Genomic DNA, 21,950 nt, shown 5'->3' on the forward strand with positions numbered 1-21,950 from the left:
GGAATGAGATGAGAGGGTTTATAAGGCTTGAGTAGGACTTTCAAATTTGGCTGAATTTTTAGCCATTTTCAGCTGATGACGTCATTAAAACAAAAAATGCGATAACTCGAGATTGGAAAGGAATTGGGAGTTCGTTGACCCCTCATTTTATCGGGGATTTTATGGGGAATAAGATGGGAGAGTTTATAAGGCTTGAGTACGATTTAAAAATTTTGCTGAATCTTTAGCCATTTTCAGTTGATGACGTCATCAAAACAAAAAAATGCGATAACTCGAGATTGGAAAGGAGTTTGGAAATGGCTAACCCCTCTTTGGATCGGAAAATTTATCAAGAATGCAATGAGAGAAGTGTGCCTTAGGACGACTTTAAATAAAAATTGGTTAACATTTGGGTAAAAGCAGCGTGAGAAAATCAAAACAAAACAGCCGAAAAGAACTGAACTCTCGGAATAAATAATGGAAAAATGTAAAAAAAACTTGTTTTTGAAGAGCTCTTACTCCATTCTTTCCAAAAAGTCAGTGGAATTAAAACTGATGAAATATATAGAAATTATTACAAAACTACTCGACACACACGTGACACGATCCAAGGCAAATAAATTCAGCTTTCGGCACTTTCGTTCGTTTCATGAAAACCAAAAACAGCAGAAAACAGTTCTTTTTATCAATGTATGCCATAAAAACTTGAAATATTTTAATGCTTGCCAAGAACATTTTCTTTAACAAAACAAGGGAAATTCAATACTTTTGATTAAACCAGGTAACGAGGCTTTTTTGTAAAAAATCTTTTGTGTCTCTCCCATGCCCAATTGCAATTCTCCACAAAACTGTGTCTTTGAATTTTCAACATCAATTTTTCAACAATCAACACTTCTTACTTCGAAAATTTGACACGTTTACAGCTTAACGGTAGTTGAAAGTCGAGAAGTCCCAATTAGTTGTTGTTTCAGACCATTCCTAGCTTAAAACAGTATGTATGCATTTTCTCATCTATGCATCGAAACAAAAACATCGAAAAGTGTTATCAATCTGATAGAGAAACGCAATAATGAAGAATTTCTTCTCAATCGAAAAAATACAATACATCTTCTTTTTCTGTGTATAGTAATGTATAATCATTTCACATCTCTGAAAAAGCTGCTGCATTTATTTTGAAGCTTCTGGATGGCAAAATTTTTCTTTTTATTTTGATGTGCATAATTTCGGCGGGAACTTCAGACGAATGTTTTTGTTCGAATCTTAAATTCGAATCCAACAAGATTTTCGAACAAAAACATTCGAAATTATCTAGAACTAGAGACCCGGAAGTTATTTTTCATTTTTTAACTTTGGAATTTTTGCTTTCTTTAGCTTTCCGAGTTATTTTTGATTTTGTAACTTGGGAAATTGTGCTTCCTTTAACTATCCGAGTTATTTTCCTTTTTTTAACTCGGAAATTTTTTGCGTCCTTTAACTTTCTGTAAATAGACTAAATCTATTAAATTTTACGTTTAATTAATAAAAAGGCTCGCCTGGCTCGTAAAATATTTCTGGTATTGCACTCAAAGTCATGCGATAACTATTACTTATCTAGTCTTCATTGGATTGGTAATCATCGATATAATCTATCGGATCAATTAAAATCGATTTTATTTCAGTAAAGTTAAAAATTTATTACCCTTTCGGTGACGAAATTTAGGGCCAAAATGACAAGATTCAAAGTATTTTGAGTTTTGATCTGTTTTAAGTAGTAATTTTTAGATTTATGGAATTTTGGATTTTCGGAATTTCTTTGGGGTTTGGGATTTTCGGAAAAAGAGGACGATATTCTTTTGAGCAGCGCATTGATAGCCTCCACCTCTTCTTACATAACTAGTGTGGGCTTGAGGCGTCTATAGAATCCTTTCGCTTTGCGAACACGAGACTCGTTCTCCGTGCGTAACCCCTTTTACGATTGATAATATAGCACCTGTTGTTTATTGTCGAATATTGCTACCAATATATTGTGAAGTCTAAGTAGAAAGTCTCTAGTAAAAAATCATGAAACTTTTTCATTCATCCCGTTTTTATTCAATTCAGTCTTTGCACTTTATCCCCACTGGCTGATATATTTTCACCTGGTCAGCGAGACAGGAGTGTATTAATGTTCTAATTTTATAAAATTTCAAATTAATGTAAAGTCAACTTAAAGCTTTTGATAAGATTGATATCATTTGCTTACTCATCAATTTTAATTTACAAGCTTTTTCACATTGGATTGACACGGATGTGGAGCAAGATTATCAGAATAAGAGAAAGAAAAACATTTTTTTGTTTATATCAGCATAATATAACAATAGGCAGACACTTTCCTGATATGAAATATGTGTCTGATATGAAACGGGAACACTTATGTAAAAATAAAACCTTTAATGTGACACTAGAAGACTTACTCTATATCTATTAACATTTCCTTCATTTTTAAGGTGTAAAATTCCCAGAAGAGTTTCGATGGATTTTTGAATTTGAGTATGTGGAAAAAGAGATGAAAGATCCGAAATTGAAATTCCAATACAACGTGAACAAAAATGCTTCAGCTTATGAAAAGGATAGAGATGCTTTGAACAAGTAAGTATTGTGAGGTAGCCTGCGTAAACCGAGGGGCAAATCACTAAAATAAATTTCGTACGCAATTTTATGAATCAAAAATAAATCAAAAATAAAAAATAAATAAGGTACACCCTGCGTAAACCTTTTTTTAAAAAGAATATCAAAAACTTTTAAACCTTCGGATGTTCTTAATTTTTTGAGTTTTAAGCCTAAAATTGTTCTTAAAAAGTTCGTTTTTTTACAATTTTGTGAGTGTTTTTACACAATTTCCAGATTTTTTTAAGTCCTTTCTCTTAACTTGAGCTTAGCACCGTCGAAGACTTCTGTTCTTATATAGTTTGTATGGTTTAGATGTATTGTGAAATTGACAGGCTTCTTGAGTTTCTGTTTACCCAATTCCCCTCACATGGCATGAGTTGGCTCTGGCTAAGGTATACTCACTTGCCAAGTGAATCATAGCACCGAGTGGGAATCGAACATCAACTTCATGGACGGCTGTCAAGATCCACTTCACTACTGCGCCTTTTAATGATGTCTACAATCTCTAGAAACTTATAAACATAAAATGTTGTTATAGCTCTTAAAGTCAAATCTTAAAAGTGCCATTGTCGATTCTTTTTAGGTTTCTTCAAGGTCATCCAGAGATAAAATGGTCAGAGTATGACGCGCAATTTTGTGACGCAAAAATAACTTTAGAAAGGGAAAATGCCAGAAGTTTTGGGGTTGGTTACGTGAAGAATTTGGAAGATTTTGAAAAGCAAGTTGAGGGAGATTTAATGGAGTCAATTTTATCGAATTATTCGTCGATTGATACGACACAAGTTGACAAGTACGTGTTTTCTTTCGATTGAATTAAAGATACACCCCTCATTTTTTACAGTCTTAAAGATTTTTTTCTAATAATTTCCAATTTCAATAATTTTTCGAATGCTAAATTCCTTAGATAAATAGTTATAATTTTCTAAATTTAAACCTACAAAATAACTTAGCTCTTTGAAAAATCTACGTCCTTAAGATATTCCTGAATTATTGTGTACTAAGATAAAAAGTGCTAAAGGTCTTCTCAATATAAACTGCAATCTTTAATGGTAATTGCAGCAAACTCTACACGAAGTTGTTTTTTTTTCTTATTCATTTTTCATCTTCATTTTGCACTTTTTTGTTGTTTTCAATTTGGTAATATTCCACTCGCGAATATCTTTCCAACAAGCATGAAACCGCTATCTAATTCGATGATAAAAAGTTACTTTTTGGTTTCAGTGCATAATATATCGAGATAGACTTAACAAGAGAATTTAAAAAAAAAATTCATTCCAATAATTTTCATTTTTATCATTTTTCTATAGTTACGCACTAGAATCAATACAACATAGAAACGCCGTAAAATTAAAGGCTGCTACATTTGTTGGTCGTACAGGTCTTGTTAACAAAGCATATCAACACTGCGTTACTAGCGGTTACCCAAACACACTGATTTTACATGGTGAACCGGGGTGTGGAAAATCTGGTTTGTTGGCAAAAATTGCAGTCGATTGTATGAGTCAAGTAGAAAAGACAAACGACTTTTTGTTTATCCAGGCTGTTGATTCTTGCCCTGGTTCGAGTCTTTTAGAAGGTAAGGGACTCGTTTTCAGCTCATCCTTTTCGCATGGGAAAAGAGACTAGCAAAACATTCGCCTTAAGTTAGACTAGCAAACGTCTGTCTTTCCTTGGACACAGGAATGCGGGAATAGTGCTATAAAGAGTTCTTATAAAATAGAAATTGCCGCGGGCGAGTGGTTTGGAAAGATATTGACAATGAAATTGACCTTGTACTCAGTGAGCATAGACATAGAGCTCATTGCAAGATTAAGTTTCAGCGAAATACAACGACGTGGTTTACTAGTCTAGCCTTAGGCTCACCTTTACTTGGTATAGTGTTTTTCAAACTAATATCACAACTTTTTCAAAATAATTATTATTATGCCCCGTTTCGAATTATTTCCCTAGTTTGTGAGAACGAACAAAACGATACTATCCTAGAAAGGAGTATTTAGTGATATACTTATTGCTTTAGGCTAAGAAGTTAAGCCAAGGCTTGTTTATTTTTACATGAACATCTATGGATCAATATTCGAGCGAGATAATATTTTTAACGCCAAGAATTTTTCTTTCAGGAATGATGCGAAGACTTCAAATCAATTTGAGAAAATACAGACGAGATAGGGGTGAAACCAAATTGTCCATAGAATTCACTGGAAATGCTTCAGAATTGAAACAAAAACATCACGAATTTCTGATCGAAAGTGCAAATCAATATCCAGATAAATTGTTCGTTATCGTTATTGATGCTGTCAATCAATTCCAGAGTAGGCTAGGTATGTTTTATCCCGACAGCTGTAGTATGAAGGTAGATCATCCGGTTACGGTACGCAAGGTTGTAGGGGTATATCTCTGCCGAGGTAAACTTGGTATGAACCAAAAACCCCAGAATGTTTCTTAATGTCTCTCTGCTTGGGGTTTAGTAACTAAAAGAGAGGGGTCTAGGGTAAATGGATAAACCCAGGGACAAGATTTGCACCCTTGTCTTCCTTTGGATAGACAATTAACAAAAAGGGAGCCCTCGGATCGCCCTCGACTGCAGTTGCAAAATATTACTTAAGTTCAAAGCTAGAAATCTTTAAGTGTGAACGTTTGAAAAGAATTTTGAGAGACTCATATCGGGAATTCATTAAACACTATCTTTTGAGGATCCAGAAATGTCATAATATCCCAAAAATACATAGAATTATCACCTAGAAAGCCCTGAAAAATCTAAAATTCCCATAAATCTCTTTTATATAGGCGCTTGGGATATGTGGTGGCTACCATTAAAAGATGCTCCCAAGAATCTCAAATTTATGATCTCGACATTGAATCAAGAAAATGGGACATTCCAAAATGCGCGCAATGTTTCTCCTGACGCAGAATGTGTTCCTGTTGAAAACATGAGTCATGAAGACTTGAAAGAAATGGTCAGAGAAACATTGGCAAGATTCAATAAGAAGCTAACTGAAAATGAAGACTCGAATGTTGGCAACCAAATGGACATATTATTGTCTAAGAGTCAAAGTCCGTTGTACTTAATTGCTGCTTGCGAGGCTTTGAGGAAGTTCGGAATTTTCGAAAAGGTGACACAGTATATTGAGAATCTACCAAACACCATTACAGATCTGTTTAGCTTTCTCTTAGACGATTGGTCAATAACTTACGGCAAATTATTCGTGCATGACGTAGCAGGATTTATCTGTGTTTCAAAAGATGGCTTGCTAGAGAACCAAATAAATGACCTTCTGCATTACAAAGAACAAAGAGAAAAAGGCGATGGACAATTTCTGTACGATGCAAATTTCCCGAGGATTTATGATTCGATTTCTCATTTCTTAGCAGCCGGTAAGTAATGGAAGTACCGGCAATTAGGCAGACACCTAAAGATAATTGTTAATGATAGGATAAACAATTGCCAGTATAACGGTTCAATAATTTGAACACGCACGGCAAACTAAAGGCTGTCAGAGCTATGGAAATTTAGTTTGTAGAGACTTGTTGATAAATGTTTGTTTTGAATCAAGAAATTATTAGAGGCTAGAGATTTTAGCCCCTCCCCAATGGTTTGCGTGGTGTGGTGTAATAGGGCATTTTTTGGCGTGATTTTGGCATGTTGATCTCAAAAGGTACTTTAATGGGATAAATTTTCGCGGGGATTAAATTTCTCGCGGGGATTAAATTTCGCAGTTGAGCTCATCCGCGAAATTTTAAGATTTCGTGGGGATTAATTTTCGCGGATGAGGGATTTCTTGATTTTTCGCGGGGATTTAATTTCGCGGATTGGGGTACAAATTAAAATTTTTGAAAAGGGTCAAAACATTGAAATAAAAATTTTCCAGGAAAATTAAGAATTTTTTTTTCAAGTAATAAGAGGGTGTTTTGGAATAGAGCGAGGAGATATGTATTACAACTATCAAAAGTTGAATTTGAACTTCCATGGTGCGGAGCTAAATTTTCACAGCCTATTTGGGAAAAAAAGCGGAAGAGAAATTCGGGATAAGAAAATTAAATTGAAAATAAATTCTTTTGTTTTCCGTTTTCCCTCCTTTTCTTACATATCCTTTTAAATATTTCAAGCCAGCTGGATTACCCTCTTGCATTGAAAAGCTTTTAACAATAAGCGGTCACTTTAGATAAAAATCTTTCCAATACCTCTTCCAAGTTTGTAAATTTGTGAAGAAAATTTTGAGGAAAACGATTTTTTGCTAACAAGCATATCGAGGATTTGACCTTTTTCGAGGGTTGTGTGCCCTCATGTAGAAAAAAAATAAAAAACGATAAAAATAGAAATTTCGCGGATTGCAAAAAAAAAATTCAAATTTTTCGCGGAAACTAATTTTCGCGGATGGGCCTTTATCAAATTTCCAATGGGACTTATTTTCGTGGATGACACCCAAATCCGCGAAATCCGCGAAAATTAATCCCCTCGAAAATTTATCCCATTAAGTGATAGACAGATTAGAATTTTGTTTTTTTGCGTGATCGAAGAATCTGCTTGATAGCCTTTCCCAGCTGGCACAGCACTTTTTTCAACATTTATCTAATGTTCACAATGTCCATATAACGTTAGATGAACGTTGCAAAAATGTTGTGTGTTAGCTGGGTTTCAGCTATGGAGATTCTGCTGTATTCTAAAAAAGGATGCTATATTTTAGGGGGAGGTGGCTATCTTCGATTCTTCCACGACCAGCTCAAATATGCTGTGCGCCGAAAATTTATGACGGAATCCTTCGAGCAGGAAACACACGCGTGTATGAGAGATTTTTTCCAAGACATTATCATCAAGCAATGTTGTGAAACACCTCAAGTGGAACCTCCAGCGTATTTCGATCACATCTTAGAGCAGCTGGTCTACCATCAGCTGAAAGCTCACCAGAACCAAGATACACCTTTGGAAAGCTTGAAAATAAGTCTAAGAAATATTTACTTCGTTAAAAACCGCATTGTTGCCAAGCAACAGCAAAGCTTAAGCGATGATTACTCAGTTGCTTTGGCTACTCTCAAAGATACAGAAGACTTAGAGGCTCTCAAACAATGGGCTTCTTTTGTTCAGCTCTACACATCCTACATTCAGGAATTGCCGAATTTTAGCCTCAACATGGCTGTAACACAATCACCCAATTCATTCGTTACTAAAGATACACTTTCCCTAGGGATGGAACCCTTAGTGAAAGGGGAGGCTTACCCTTTATATTGGACCAACATCCCTATGGAAGGGGACTCGATGCTTGTTAAATACTGTAGAGGAGGAGTTTGTGTTTCAGCGAATGCGAAGAGAGATATTGTTGCTATTACTGGTGATGAATTCACAGCTGTATATGATATGATTAGCGGAGAATTAATTCACGATTTCAAGACCATAGGATCTGCTGTTTCCATTTCATCGGATGGCAAAACTTTGATACTTGGTGGCTATAGCGGAAGAATATCAAGATACAACATTTCCAAAGGTACTTTGGAAGATGTTGTTAAAATTTTTGAAAAGGTATGTCTCCAAACTCATTTTCGGCGCCATTTTAATCATCATTATAATCATTTCGTATGTGCTTAAATGATCTGACTGTAGTGTTTTTTTTCTTCACATCTCCTATGTACAAAATTTAAATTTCTGGCTAATTTTTCTCTAACTACTGGCCCATCGCTGGCTGTAAACTCTGTGTATCTATGTTTTCCTGTTTTTCTCTCCCTGTATCCGAAGATATCATCGTCTTCAGAAATTTCTTGAACTTTGAATTTTTTTTCCAATACCGATTTGATGAGATATCTATAGGTAAAATGATTTTTATTGATTTATCTAAGGATTTGTGTACTTCATGGCTTACTTGCACTGGTGATAACCTTCTAGCTTGTTGGAATGAAATTAACATTCATGTGGATTCAAATGAAAGATACATAGCTACATGGATTACAGTTCTTGATAAAAATTCATTGAAAATCGTCAAGAAATGGTGTACTGAAAAACCTGGGTTTGATTGTTGCTATAATGAACGCTTAAATATGATTTTCTCAGCTCATTTGGGTGGTGATATAATTGGATGGGATCTCCAAGGTGTGTTTTTTATAAATAAAATTTTCCCAGTGGGATACTAGGTTTATGAGGTTACGTCAATAGAAAATAAATAAATATTTTCTTGACGACGAAATGATTTGCCGACAAATAGTTTTTGCCGACGATTTTTTGACATTGACGAATCTTCTACCGATAAGGATTTGTCGATTTTAAGAGGTCTTGATAATATCCAATATGTTGCACAACATTTCATTTTCTTCCATTTTTTTTTACAGGGAATCAACTTTGTTCGGCTACATTTGATTGTGACGTCATTCATTGTCTTTCAATTCATCCAACAGAAAACAAAATCATTTCTGGATCAGACGACTATGTATGTAATTCATGATTAATTTGTCCAATAATCGTCACAATAGATCCAAGTCAAGCCAGCTCCTATTTTTGCCTGAGCAGTTGGACCATGCCAGAGTTAAGATGCTGAAGTTTCTCTCACTTTTTTTAGATTCTGAAATTATATAAAGACGTCGCTGTTTTTGGAAGCTTCAAACATTTTCTCCCATATCCATTTTTGTATTGATGAGCCTCATTGTGTTTTAGTCGAATCATAATAAAACTTACAGAGCTTCTTCAACCCTGCCAACCAGCAAATAGCGACCTTAAGCATCTAAGACTGCGACTTGAATGAGGACGTGAAGTAAATCTTAAAATCAAATGTCAAATGTTATCCGATTTTATCTAGATTTTTTATCACATGAGCAAAATTGAAATCCAGGAAAGTTTTTGTAAAGAATAACGATATAATTCTCAAGGGATTCATATCATTTAAAACTATTGTTCTCTTCTTTACCGTCTTCGTCCTGATGATTGAAAACGTCCATTAGTTACCTATTAAAATTAACTATTCTCATGAGAAAATTGTTAATGAAAAGAATAGAATCAAGCTTCGATCGAGATATCAATCCCAAAGGGCTTTCTTTTTGTTCAATCCTGCCGTACTCTTCCAAAGTCGCCGTACTCTTCCGAAGTCGCCGTCCTAGATCCTTAAGGTCACTAATCTTTGATAGGAGATTCTTGAAAGTGGTACCCTAATGGTAGCATTCCTCAATGTCGTTGAAAAATTTTTAAAACGAAAAAATTTCATTGCATTACAAATTGACCCGCATCGAGTAGTGCTTATTAGGGTACCACTTCAAAGACGGTGGAAAAAAACTTGGTCCATAGATATATCGAAATCTTTGAATTCATTTTTCATATAGATCATAAGAGAATGGTCAGTAACCAAGTCATCTGTGGAGCTTTGTAACCAAATTGAAGATGATGATGACATTGACATTAAATCACCTCTTCATAGAGGACACAAGTCTGTGTGTTATGATGATATCGGTGAGAGAATCCTAACAATACGATTTCGTCGAAAGGAACTGAGAATCTTTAACATATGTAAGTATGAAAGTAATATAAAAAGTTTGCGACTGCAGTCGAGGGAGACCCGAAGGTTCCCCTCTTTTTTTTAGCTGTCAACTGGAAGGGGAGGGCGTCAACTGGAAGGGGAGGGTGTCAATCCTTTTCCTGAATTTCTTCACTTACTCTTGATCCATCTCTTGAGATCTTCTACCTAGCTAGGATATAAACCAGTAGCGTGATGGCCCCCTCCCCCAGCGGCCGATTTTTTGGGGGGGGGGGGGGCGGGCACTGAAATAAGAAGGGCGCAAAAAAATGCCTCTAAAATACCCCCAAATATTTGTGTTCGCTTCGCTCGCGTAATTCTTAAAAAGATATTTAATTTTCATAAGGGGCGCCAAAATCAAAATCTTATAAAATTGCCTCCCCAGTTTGTTCGAAGTTTAGTCGTCGATCCACCAAGCTACTGATATCAGCCCACAATCTCGTGAACCGTAGCCGGGGGCTCTACCTTCATGCTACGGTTGCTAGATGTAAAATGTATCCTTAAGTCTCATATTTGGATAACCATAATCAAAAGCATTACGCCAATATCCTGACACCAAATTTATGAAAATAATTGGGTATTGGTTTAAGCTATACTAGCAAACTAGTCTGTTATTTAATAATGTGACAGGGCGGGAATCAGAGGGCGAGCGGGTGTTTGTTAAAATATGAGATGCTTGGGAGGGCAAGAAAATGTTGGGGAGAGAGCGCTAACTAAAATGCTTTCAGCCAAGTCGTTTTTCATCTAAACTTACCTAGCTTCAATACTCATTTTGCCGTGTGATGTCGCACGCCCAACTATCATCAGTTCTCCTTAAATGGAGATCATGCTTTAAACATATTAGATCAGAAAAGATTTTGTACCCCAGCAGTAACATTTCAGATATGTCGGTCTACACTGGATGTTGCGCTGTCTGCGCAGTTGTAATTCTGCGCACTTTTGGCTCATTAAAGCATTATGCCAAAAATATAATGTCGAGTTATAACTCTTTCAACTCTTAAATTCGACATAACTTATATTAAGTGGTTGCATAGTATGAATGCATTGCAAAACAGTCATTCATTCTCTTGAAAAGCATACTGATACTGTTTAACGCTATATAATTGACACTATTTTAATTAAGTTAATCCGAGTTGTTCCGAACAAATTGATAAATTTAATAATAAAACTTAAAAACGTAATGCCGAGTTATAACTCTTTTAACTCAGAATTTTGAAATGAATTATTCTAAATAGTCACACATCATGTATACTTTGCAAAAAGTTTAGAAAATAATTCAGCCACATTTCAAAACTTAAAACTCGATTTAACTCCGTTTTACAACAAATCTTTAGGATTTTTATCTACAATTTCAAAGAAAAATTTGGTCGATTAATTTTAAAATTACAAAAGTGTGCAGTCACTTGATTACAAAAGTGCGCAGCTCAAAAATTACAAAACTGCGCATAACAGCGCTCCATAAAAGTCATTTAATTTTTTATCTACTTTCAGCCGGTGAGCTACTTAAAGAAATGAAAGGTCACGCAGCTAGCATAGAATATATGTCACTGGTTCCTGGAAAAAATCAGGTAGATAATTTACCTCGTATCTAAAATTAGACTAATCCAAAATGAATGAATAGTCAGAGCTTTTATTGCAAAAATATAACTAATAAAAGCTATTTGTCCGTTAGGCTAGGTCACCTGTTTCAAGTCTAAAAAATAGACAGTAGAATTTGAAAATTTGAGAATCGTCAGTAAGAAAAAAATGGGTCTGATTTTCATTAGCCTCCCTCCGAATTGGCAGGAAGAAATGTTGTCGCGACTAGTAAGTGTCTAATGTCGACATCCGTCTTCTATTCGACATCCCTCTTTATAGATAGAATAAGAAGAAGGTCGAATATGATAGACTAAAGATTTTTCCTCTAATCGCGCTAATCAAAGTCAATCAGCAATTCCGACCTTCCCCAGTTTCTATTGTTCCTATCTCTAAAGAAGGGTGTCAAAATTAGAAGACGGATGTCGACATTAGACCAACTTACGGTACTTGTCTTTTAAGGTTTTGTCAAGTGCTAATTTACATGAGACCATACTGTGGCAATTACCAGTGACAAAAGAATCAAAGAAAAATACAGTCCCGAAAATGGTGGAAGAAATTGTTAGATGTGTGCTTTACTTAAAAGGAACTCACTTTTAAATCTTGCAGAGGTGGTTGAGGGATGTTATTTCGGTAGATAGAGAGAGCTTATTGCATCAGTAGGCGAAAAACTATCTGCGCTTAAATCGTTTATCATCTAAGAATGGGAATCATACTCAAAATGCTCATTTAGCAATTTTGTGATTGCTTTATTGATTTTGTACCCGTTTTCATAAAACTTTTGTCACCAAAAGGAAAATTTTTGTTTTCGTGTGCCGTATATATGCTTGATCGCTGAAATTCTGATGTCAAAATTGCCTTTATGAAAAATTTTGGATTTTGCATGCTTAATTTAGCTTTTGCTACGATAGTAGAATCGATATTAAAAACATCTTATGGTTTGACTTGAAAGCAAAAAATAAACTGAGTGAAATACAAATCTCTAAAAAACAAATTTTCTTTATTTAGACTGTACGATACAGCTTACTCTTGAGTGAGTATCCAGAGAAGCAGCAAAGCGCTCACTACGAGGCGTCCTCCACCCAGACGGTACATTGTGATATTTCAGTAAACACAACAAAAATGCGTGTTTCAAAGTTGGCGATAGAACCGTTTCAGAGTTGAATTTCATACCTGAAGATAATACCTGTTTATCATTCATGGATTTAGATGACGCTGGCTCAAATTTGATAGTTACTGGGAATCAAGAATACTCAGGCGTAGCAAAGGTACCCTATACAATTACATTTAGCCTATTTCATAGGATTCGTGTTTTTTCGTGTTTTGAGATACCCTGCAAAATTTATGGATGAGAGCAGTTTTAACGACACTGTAATTATTGTCTTTCTTCTATCAAAAGATAATTAATATGTCATAAACGTCTGCACTCCCTCAGAAATTTTGCATTTCGCCTTTGTAAAGGGTTACAGAAACAGCAAAATATCAAAATAGCCTTTTTTTTGTTTTTAAGGTATTGGACGTATCAGATTTGAAGATATTCAAGGAAAAAATGTTGCTCGAAGGCTTCAGTAAACGAATGCATGCTTGTGCTATCAATAGAGCTGGAGATTTAGGTTGCGTGTCGGGATATTTTAATGGTAAGCAAAGTTATTTCATAGAATTTATGTATTTGTTACCAGATATTTTTATTCAATTTTATGCAGTATGGGGAAATGCAGATGTGCTGCTTTCTCTTCAAGAGAAGTTGAAAAAGTTCATTTTTGTTATCATTTCAATTGACTTCGCAGAATAGTATATTACAATAAAAAGTGTATTACAATACAATAGAATTCTCTTGGGGAATTCCTAAGAGATTTCTATTGTAATGCAATCGAAACAATCCCACAAAGCATCGCTTTTTTAGAAAAATCAGAAACTCCGATAAGGTCTATTCTAGAACTTTTTCCAATATTTTCCAAGATCATTTGCACATCCCCTTCTCACAGACCCGGTAGGATTTTTCAGCCAGTGGGGATAAAAATCATTGACTGGAACTCGATAGGGATTGATATTCCCATATATTTTATGGCTGGGGATTTCAATGCTTTTGTTTTCAAGTCAGAAAATTCAGTGGGGATGTGAATAATAGCATAATATTTTGCAGTGAGGATTAGTTTATTTAATTATTATCAGTGGGGACAAAATTTGGAGGAAAATTTCCCGCCGGGGACGATATTTAGGACAATTTTACCAGTGGGTCTGTGAAGAGGCGGTGTTACTTAGTGCTTTTTGATAGACTGGATAACGCTGATAAGTTGGCTGGTGTAATTTGACTAAGTTGATATTTTGAGTTTGTTTGAGGTGGTAACAAATTCGCACCACCACTAGATCCAGTCCCTTTTTGGAGAAAAAACAAACAGAAAACCATGACTAATAGACCCACTTTTTTCAAATTTGGAAGGTATTTTTATGGGGTTACTTTGATGGGTTTTGGAACATATTTTATTGTTTTGTCGTTTTGTTACAATTTTGAAAACGAATATGAAAAAAATGTTGGTTCAATCAAGAAAAGCACCATCAAAATCATCAAAAAGCAAAGTTCAGTCAGAAGTAGGCTCTAGTCGGATTTACATAGTGCTCAAAACATCATTCAAAATATCTTTCTTTTCATTTTATTTCAAGGTTTCATGGCGTTTGATTTGACCAATGGAACAATCAAATATTACGTTCAACACGCTTACAGAATAATCGGCGGGTTCTTTTCAAATAACTGTCTTTTATGTATTGACGATAACTACAATTTCTTTAAATATGATCCTGAATCTGAAAAAGATGTTTGTGAATATAAAGGTAAAGTTTCTTAAGTCCAGTGTTTATTAGATTTTACCATTTTTCACGCTGATCAACTTTTTTTGCTTACAGAAAAGTCTGAAAATGTACACAATCAAAAACCATCCCCATAGGACAGTTTTAGCCTGAGAACAATAAAATTTCTATTGCCATTTGAATTTTGATAACAATGTTCAGCCCCACTGTGGAAGGAAATTCTAACAGGGCTGTGAGGCAAGGCCGATACTTGTGAAGTTTAGAGAGCGGCCATAAAGTCTACTAGAGGGGGGTGGAGGATTTAAGGTGGGAGGGTCGAAAGATTTTTGCCATCCTTAGGGGGAAGGGGTGCGAAATTCTTTTGATATCCCACCAGGTTGATTCAAAAATGAAGTCTTTTTTAACCATTTATCAGAGCCTTGTTTAACCATTTATCAGAGCCTTTTTTAACCATTTATCAGAGCCTTTTTTAACCATTTATCAGAGCCTTTTTTTAAAAATTTTAAATCTTTACACCAATCATCATAATCTATTATTTGTCTTTTTATGCTGCATAAATCTCAATTTCTCAATTTTAGTCTTATTTTCAATAACTTCCACACTAACAGGATACACCTAGGGTCACCTAGGAGGTGCATTGTCCCTGCACTGTAGTTTATTTGTGTGATAGGCTTTTTAAGAACAAAAATTTTCAGGTTTTAGATAATTGAGAGGGTTAAAACTTTAAAATGTTCTCTGTCGGCACAAATCGGTTGCGCCTCACAACACTCACAACGATAAAATTTCCCCAAAAAAAACACACAAAAATTAAAGGACTAACTTATGAACAACAGGCCAGGATTGCACGGGGGGATGTCTAAGATTTTTTCTTAGGGGGGGGGGGGGGTGGAGATTTTTTTCACATTTTTGGAAACCCCCCCTCTAGCTTCTAGTAGATACTTTAGGACCACTCCCTGTCGTTTTCAAAAATTTATAATCTTTCCAATCTTCTCAAACTATAGGACACACTCACTTGTGCAGAGATGCTACATTTTTGAACGAGGAAAGACAAGTCATGACAGTATCAATAGATGGGACTTTGAGGATTTTTGACACCGAGACTGGAGAGAATATTTATGGATTTTTCAACCATCGTGCTCAAAGATATACATGCTTAGCCGCTCATCCATCCGAGAAAATATTTCTAGCGGCTAGTGAAAATTCTATGGTATATGTCCTCAAAACGACCCCAGACTTTGTTTAACGAATAATCTTCCGCAATGGATCAGACCCACATACAATTTAGATTTAAATATTGTTTAAAGAGAAAATCGAGAAATATTTTTGGGAATTTTCTTCAGAATTTTGTGATTCTATTTATTTCACTGTAAAAAGAACATATACATCAAATTGTTGAAATTTTGAAACATTTTATATGAACTTTTAGCAAAATCAGATCAGGGATAAGTAATGATGGAGCTGGATGGAGTACGAGAATTCCTTAGCGGATTGTTTCTTTGTCTTTTCTATTGTAAACTGTTCATAATAGAGATCCATCTCTGTCCCCTTTGTCCTGTTTTTATAAGAAAAATGAAGCAGACAAAGTAGTCATGCAGTACGTTTGCACATTTTTTGCTATGATGTTCCCGCTTTTCATCAAAATAATATTTGCAGAAGATACCCCAAAAGCTTCCTTATAAACGAAATCTAATTTTATCAGCGTGTGTTATGAATTTGAGAAGCTTTCATGATTCCTCTTTAAAAATTTCGGATGTAAAATTAAATAATTTGACAAATATTGTTTCAATTGACTTGAAATTTTATCCATAACCAGACATACCGACTCGCTATCTGAAAATGTCAATTAGAAAGTGAGGCACCCCGCGGTGTAGCGCGGTATTTCGAATGAAAAAAGTGCTATTTATAATCTTACAGAAGAAATTTCTTATAGCTTTTACTAATGAAAATAATGTTTCTCATTTTTTTAAATTGTCTTTCGCCAATGTTTTACAGACTCTCTTGACAATTAAAAGTTTTTAATCGTAAAGGATAAATGAAGAGCAGCAGAATCATTGGCTAAGAGGAAATCCAAGTTTCACGAGTTTTTTTTTTTTTTTTTAGGAAACTTTAAACTAACTTAAAATTTGCACTTTTCGATAAAGGCCGCGGATCTTCGGGCTGTGATGAAGCATTGCTTTCAACCTCATAATAACATTAAATTGTTGACAGTACTGGTTGACTGCGCTCGGAGGAGGTTTTTGTTTGTTTTTTTGTATATTTTTTGCGTCGAATCACCAAGTTACCATTAGATTAAATATTATAATTTCTACAACTGCTATTTTTATAGTAAAGGTTTTTTAAGCTCAGAATATTTGCAGGAGAAAGAAAGAGGTATTCCTGCCTTTTCACCCATCCCCTTAGCTGCGAAAGTGTTTATTTACTTGATTTATAAAATGGAATAAAGAGAAATAAAATAGAATGGAACAAATGCTGAAAAGGATTTTCAGGAAAAATAATGGCAATATTGACAAAGTATTTTAGAGAAAAATACGGCAAATCTAAATTAATCAACTAAATAAATTTATACCAACTTGCCAGAAATATATGTGGCGGTGTGAGTTCTGTCCACGAAAGTAGAACGAAAATTGATTATGAAATTTGTGTTGAAAAGTTAGTTGATTTGAAAACTTTGGGATTTGAAGTTTCGACTTGAAAGTTTTACTTGAGTTGAGTTCATATTTTCTCTCATGATGCCTCAACCGACACTTAAAAAGGAACATAACAGTACTTGCGAAATTTGTAAACAAACTGTATGCAGCGGATACAAAATCAAAACAAATGTCACATGTCATGTCCCATGTCAAAATAAAAAATCGAACCAAATATGGCTAATTTTGATTGTTCAATTGTTTTACAAGTTTGTTTTGGACACGTGACTTTCATTGTTCTCTTTAATGACACGTGGTTCGCGCAATGTTTACATTTTACTACTTTAATGTCCCTTTAATAGATATGTAAATAGAACTGATGCAAAAAAATCTGAATGTAATTTTGAAATACTAAAAAAATCCCTAAGGTATAAATGATACAAAGAAATGAATAAATATTTTTAGTTAGTTTTGTGCGTTTAAATAAAATGACGTATGCGAATAAAATGAGATGACTTTTTGCAGTCATTAGGGACATGTGAGCCTAACAATACTCTTGAAATACAAAATAATCATGGGTTGAAAATAGTTACAAAATCTGTATAGCTATCACCAGGTTCAATGATCTTACAATCTTTTTCATCCGATAGACATTCAAATTTATCATCACTAAACAATTTGCAATTATTTTCATCTTCAGCTTTTCCCTTTCTATTATACGTCAACATTTCGCATGCTTGATCTTCTTGACATTCTTTAACGCAATCATTTTCCTTGTTGGCATGTACAATAGCTCGAGCTGCTATACTTTCTTTGACAGTAACATTTTCCACTCTTAAGGTATGACCAAGAAGCTTCAAAGCATCAAAAAAAATGAAAGTCCCTTCACCAGGACCTTTACTCATCTCATATTTTTTTGATGTTGTTGTGTTTGAACCTTTCTTGTAAAAATACAAATAGCATTGACTTGGAGCAAATTCAAACACGATGCATCGGTCGTCATTGATACACTTGTTCTCGCATTTATCTCGGTTGACCTTGTAGTGTTGGTATCTGCCTGTATAACGTGGTAGGTGTAACGTTAATCCAGTCAGACTGATGATTCGACTGCCTGCCTGGCTTTTCATGTCACAACTATCGACAATACCTATTTGGAAAAAAAATGCTTATGTTTAAAGGGACATAAAAGTACGGACGAAATTTGTAAACAAAACCGTATGCAGCAGCGGGATACAAAATCAAAAAAAATGTCACATGTCAAAATAATAAATCAAAACAAATATGGCTGATTTTGAATATTTCAATTGTTTTACAAGTTTGTTTTGGACACGTGATGTTAATTGTTGGTCCAGCGCGCAGCAGAATGGACCTTTAAAGGGACATAACAGTACTTGCGAAATTCGTAAACAAACTGTATGCAGCGTATACAAAATCAAAACAAATGTCACATGTCAAAATAAAAAATCAAAACAAATATAGCTAATTTTGATTGTTCAATTGTTTTACAAGTTTTTTTTGGACACGTGATTTTAATTGTTCTCTTTAATGACACGTGGTTCGCGCAATGTTTACATTTTACTACTTTAATGTCCCTTTAAAAAGCAACTGATCGAAAAGATTTTGTCTTTGTCGGGGCCTGTGCGCGCAATAAATTAACAAGTCCAGGCTAAACCAACCGCCGATCTAGAATTTTTGCCCCGCCTACCCGTGCGATGTTTGACCTATGTTTTGGATTGAATTGGTAGTAGAGTCAAATTTCCCGGTTAGATTAAAGGGTTGTTTCAGGTAGGGTCAGGTAGGGTTAGGGCTAGTGTTGGGGATGGGAGTTAACCCATGGTTGGGGTTTTAGCCCCCAGGTAGAGTTTGGAGTAAATACCATGTTTATAAGGAACTTTGAACTCCTTAAAGCAGTTGTGACTCGATGGCCGAGTTGTTAAGGCGCTGGCATTCTAATCATAGGTGCTTTGTATGTAGTGGGTTCGAATCCCATCAGCGGCAAAAGTTTCAAAATTTCGGGAAATGCATCAAAAACTTTCAAAACTTTGCGTCACTTAAGAAACCCGGTACGAACGACATTCGGTTATTGCCACGTCAGCTGGACCTTCACGCCGCTCCGTCTTCTTGTTCTCTTTAATGACCATGGTTCGTGCAACGTCTACATTTTATGCCTTTATGTCCATTTAAAGTTATTATATTTTGAGATACTTAGAAAGGAGGCGTTTCTCTATGCTGAAAAAGGCTCAGAACTTTAAAGTAGATGAAAATAGATAATTATAAAACGATACCTTTTTCTTCCAGCTCTTTCTTACAATAGTTCAATTTACCAGATGCAATAAGTTTCCTTTTTGATTCGAAATCGATATCTTCTCCAGCCATATACAATGAAGAGAAAAGATTTTCGATGCTATCCAATTTAAATCTGACAGGCACTGGCGTATCTTTAACGGTGGATGCCCAAGTCATTGTGTTACCATCGGCCGGGGGCGGCGCTCCAATTGATATTGTTTTTGTTTCCACTTTAGATTGAAAATCTTCTGCAGCTTGTCTCTGTGAGTCACTCATACCAAAACCACCACCAAGGCTAAACGTTCCTGAATAACTAGCCTTGACCGATACACTGACGCTTTTTTCGCTTTCAGATTTGAACGATTCTTGAGACATCTTATTTTCATACACAAATCGGGCGCCAAATAAAGTATACGTCATAAAATGAGTTCCGTAGTAATTGAAAAATTTGAAGACATCATTCTCTGTTTTTAATTCTTTAGCACGGTTTATAAAGTCTTTAGTTAGTTTTGGTGGTGCATTTTCATTCAAGAGAGAGAAATAATAATTACAGGACGCAACTGAAAACACGTACACAGATTCACTTGCCGACATTGACGTTTCTTTCTTTTTGTACTCAGAGCTAGCTGAAAAACTGACTCCGTATCCTCCACCACTAACTTCAGCTGAAACAGATAATTCTTTTGAAAATTGTCGAGAATTTTTCACAGTTTGACTAGTGAACGAGGTAACACAAGAAACATCTGGGACTAAATCGTATCCTTTAGGCACCTGGTAGCGACAATCAGCTGCCCTCTTTGTATCGCTGTAATCAGCTTGAAAAATAGGATGAGTTAATCCAGGATCATGTCCAACCGCTAATGGATATCCAAACAATATATTGTAACCATAAAGTGCATAATCGAAATCTGGGAATGATCTTTTCATTTGGTTAGAATTGCAAAGCTCAATTTCTCGATTTTCTATTTTCCCCAAAGTGAATGGATTAGTTTTAAAGGATATAACATTGGGTTGTAGTACATTTTGATGAAAAATGTAGATTAGAGCTGTAATGATACTCAATAACCATAAAATGAAAAACTGCCATTTGCAACAGTGACGAAGCCATTTTGATCCTTTTGATTGCTTGGAACCATTCTCAATGCTGAGAAGTGATTTTCTCTCTTCAATAGTGGCTTCACTAGCAACTTTGGCTTCACTAGCAACTTCTTGTTTTGATAAATCATCTAATGGCGTGGCTAACATTTTGACGTTTGATATTTCACTATATCAAATTACCTTTTAATTGATTCTTAGATCTATAAAATGAAAAAAGGACAGAATTTACGGATTAATTTAATGAATTAATTTTACGCATTGGTTCGAGTGACCGTAAGTGTATTTCTTTATGTTGTGCAAAGTCCATGGTTTTAACCAAAGAATGGGTCATACCAAATTTTAAAAATTCTTTTTGATACCACATTGCTCAGTGCTCAGCAGTTAAAGATAAGGGCTAAGAGTAAAAGTGGAGCTATCTAGGGAGAAAGTACCGTAAACAGCACAATTTAGTTTTCTCCAAAACTTAACCTGTGGTGTAGACTTTTCACCTTACGATTTTAATTTCCTACTTTATAGGAATTTTTCACAATCATCCTAGAGCGCTAATTTGTTCAAAAAAGCAAAATTTTGCCTGACTTTGGTTGTGATTTAAAGAAAAATGCTCCCATTTTCACAATTTTAAATCATCACAGCATTCGATTGGAAGCGTTGCGTAGAATAGCAGCGCCGCACCTGTTGCGCATCGCGTGGAAGCGTTGCGAAAAACGGCAACGTTGTGGAATTTTGCAGCGCTGTCCTTCTATGCAATTTACCAAACTGATATGAATTATATCGCACGTCTCAATTACATTACTATTCAAAGAATCAACGACAGAAAGCGTACTGTACAGGGTGTTCGGAAAAAAAGTATCGAGTTTGAACATGATTCTGAGTAGAAGGTTGTTGAGTGTGTTTAACAAAATGTAAGAAAATATATACAAACACAATAATTGTTTTTACAACAGTCATTATGATTAAAAAGAATTAACTTTCTTTACAATTTTCATGACGTTAAAGTTATTGAGAATTGTTTTTTCTAAAAAAGATCTCTCATGACAATTAATATGACACCTAGAGAAACTTTGATAAACATTTTGCAAATTTAGTAAAACACACGCAAAGAACTTTCTTTCTATAGTTTTGTTTCGACTCGATACTTTAATTAGGGACACCCTGTAGAAGTACAGGGTGTCCCTAATAAAAGTATCGAGTTTGAACATGCGATTGAGTAGAAAAGTTTGTGTGTGTTATTGCTAAAATATAAGAACGTTCTCCATCACACAGGCTTATTACAAAAGGTAGTTACAACGTATAAATTAATCGTAATGACAAAGAAAAAAGAGGGAGAGCTTAAAATACAATTTTGTGAACACACACAAACTTTTCTACTCAATCGCATGTTCAAACTCGATACTTTTATTAGGGACACCCTGTAGTACGACTCGATACTTTTTTCCAGACACCCTGTATATCATCGTGTTAAACGTTA

General features: G+C 35.0%; 3 protein-coding genes across 3 annotated transcripts in view; 2 read left to right on the plus strand and 1 right to left on the minus strand.

The window, feature by feature from the left end:
* LOC136814750 (telomerase protein component 1-like) overlaps positions 1–12,266 on the plus strand; it is a 36,610-nt gene extending 24,344 nt beyond the window's left edge. The window contains exons 5-15 of the mRNA XM_067071171.1: positions 2,445–2,586; positions 3,191–3,397; positions 3,915–4,183; positions 4,725–4,925; positions 5,392–5,979; positions 7,290–8,119; positions 8,434–8,683; positions 8,920–9,017; positions 9,901–10,084; positions 11,583–11,659; positions 12,129–12,266. Coding sequence (XP_066927272.1) covers positions 2,445–2,586; positions 3,191–3,397; positions 3,915–4,183; positions 4,725–4,925; positions 5,392–5,979; positions 7,290–8,119; positions 8,434–8,683; positions 8,920–9,017; positions 9,901–10,084; positions 11,583–11,659; positions 12,129–12,266 — 2,984 coding nt within the window. The remainder of the gene's footprint in view (positions 1–2,444; positions 2,587–3,190; positions 3,398–3,914; positions 4,184–4,724; positions 4,926–5,391; positions 5,980–7,289; positions 8,120–8,433; positions 8,684–8,919; positions 9,018–9,900; positions 10,085–11,582; positions 11,660–12,128) is intronic.
* Positions 12,267–12,847: 581 nt separating this feature from the next.
* Positions 12,848–15,869, plus strand: LOC136814748 (dynein assembly factor with WD repeat domains 1-like). Its single transcript, XM_067071168.1, has 4 exons — positions 12,848–12,934; positions 13,177–13,303; positions 14,328–14,495; positions 15,473–15,869. Exons 1-4 carry the CDS (start codon positions 12,866–12,868, stop codon positions 15,712–15,714), a joined length of 606 nt encoding a protein of 201 aa, XP_066927269.1. The 5' UTR covers positions 12,848–12,865; the 3' UTR covers positions 15,715–15,869.
* Positions 15,870–17,166: 1,297 nt separating this feature from the next.
* Positions 17,167–20,673, minus strand: LOC136814752 (uncharacterized). Its single transcript, XM_067071174.1, has 2 exons — positions 19,384–20,673; positions 17,167–18,245 (listed from the first exon to the last, which is right to left on the minus strand). The coding sequence occupies exons 1-2, from the start codon at positions 20,627–20,629 to the stop codon at positions 17,671–17,673; spliced, it is 1,821 nt and encodes a 606-aa protein (XP_066927275.1). The 5' UTR covers positions 20,630–20,673; the 3' UTR covers positions 17,167–17,670.
* Positions 20,674–21,950: the final 1,277 nt, after the last annotated feature.

Source organism: Clytia hemisphaerica, unplaced genomic scaffold, assembly GCF_902728285.1.
Source record: "Clytia hemisphaerica strain Z4C2 unplaced genomic scaffold, Clytia hemisphaerica genome assembly, whole genome shotgun sequence".
In the NCBI taxonomy this organism is placed as follows: domain Eukaryota; kingdom Metazoa; phylum Cnidaria; class Hydrozoa; order Leptothecata; family Clytiidae; genus Clytia; species Clytia hemisphaerica.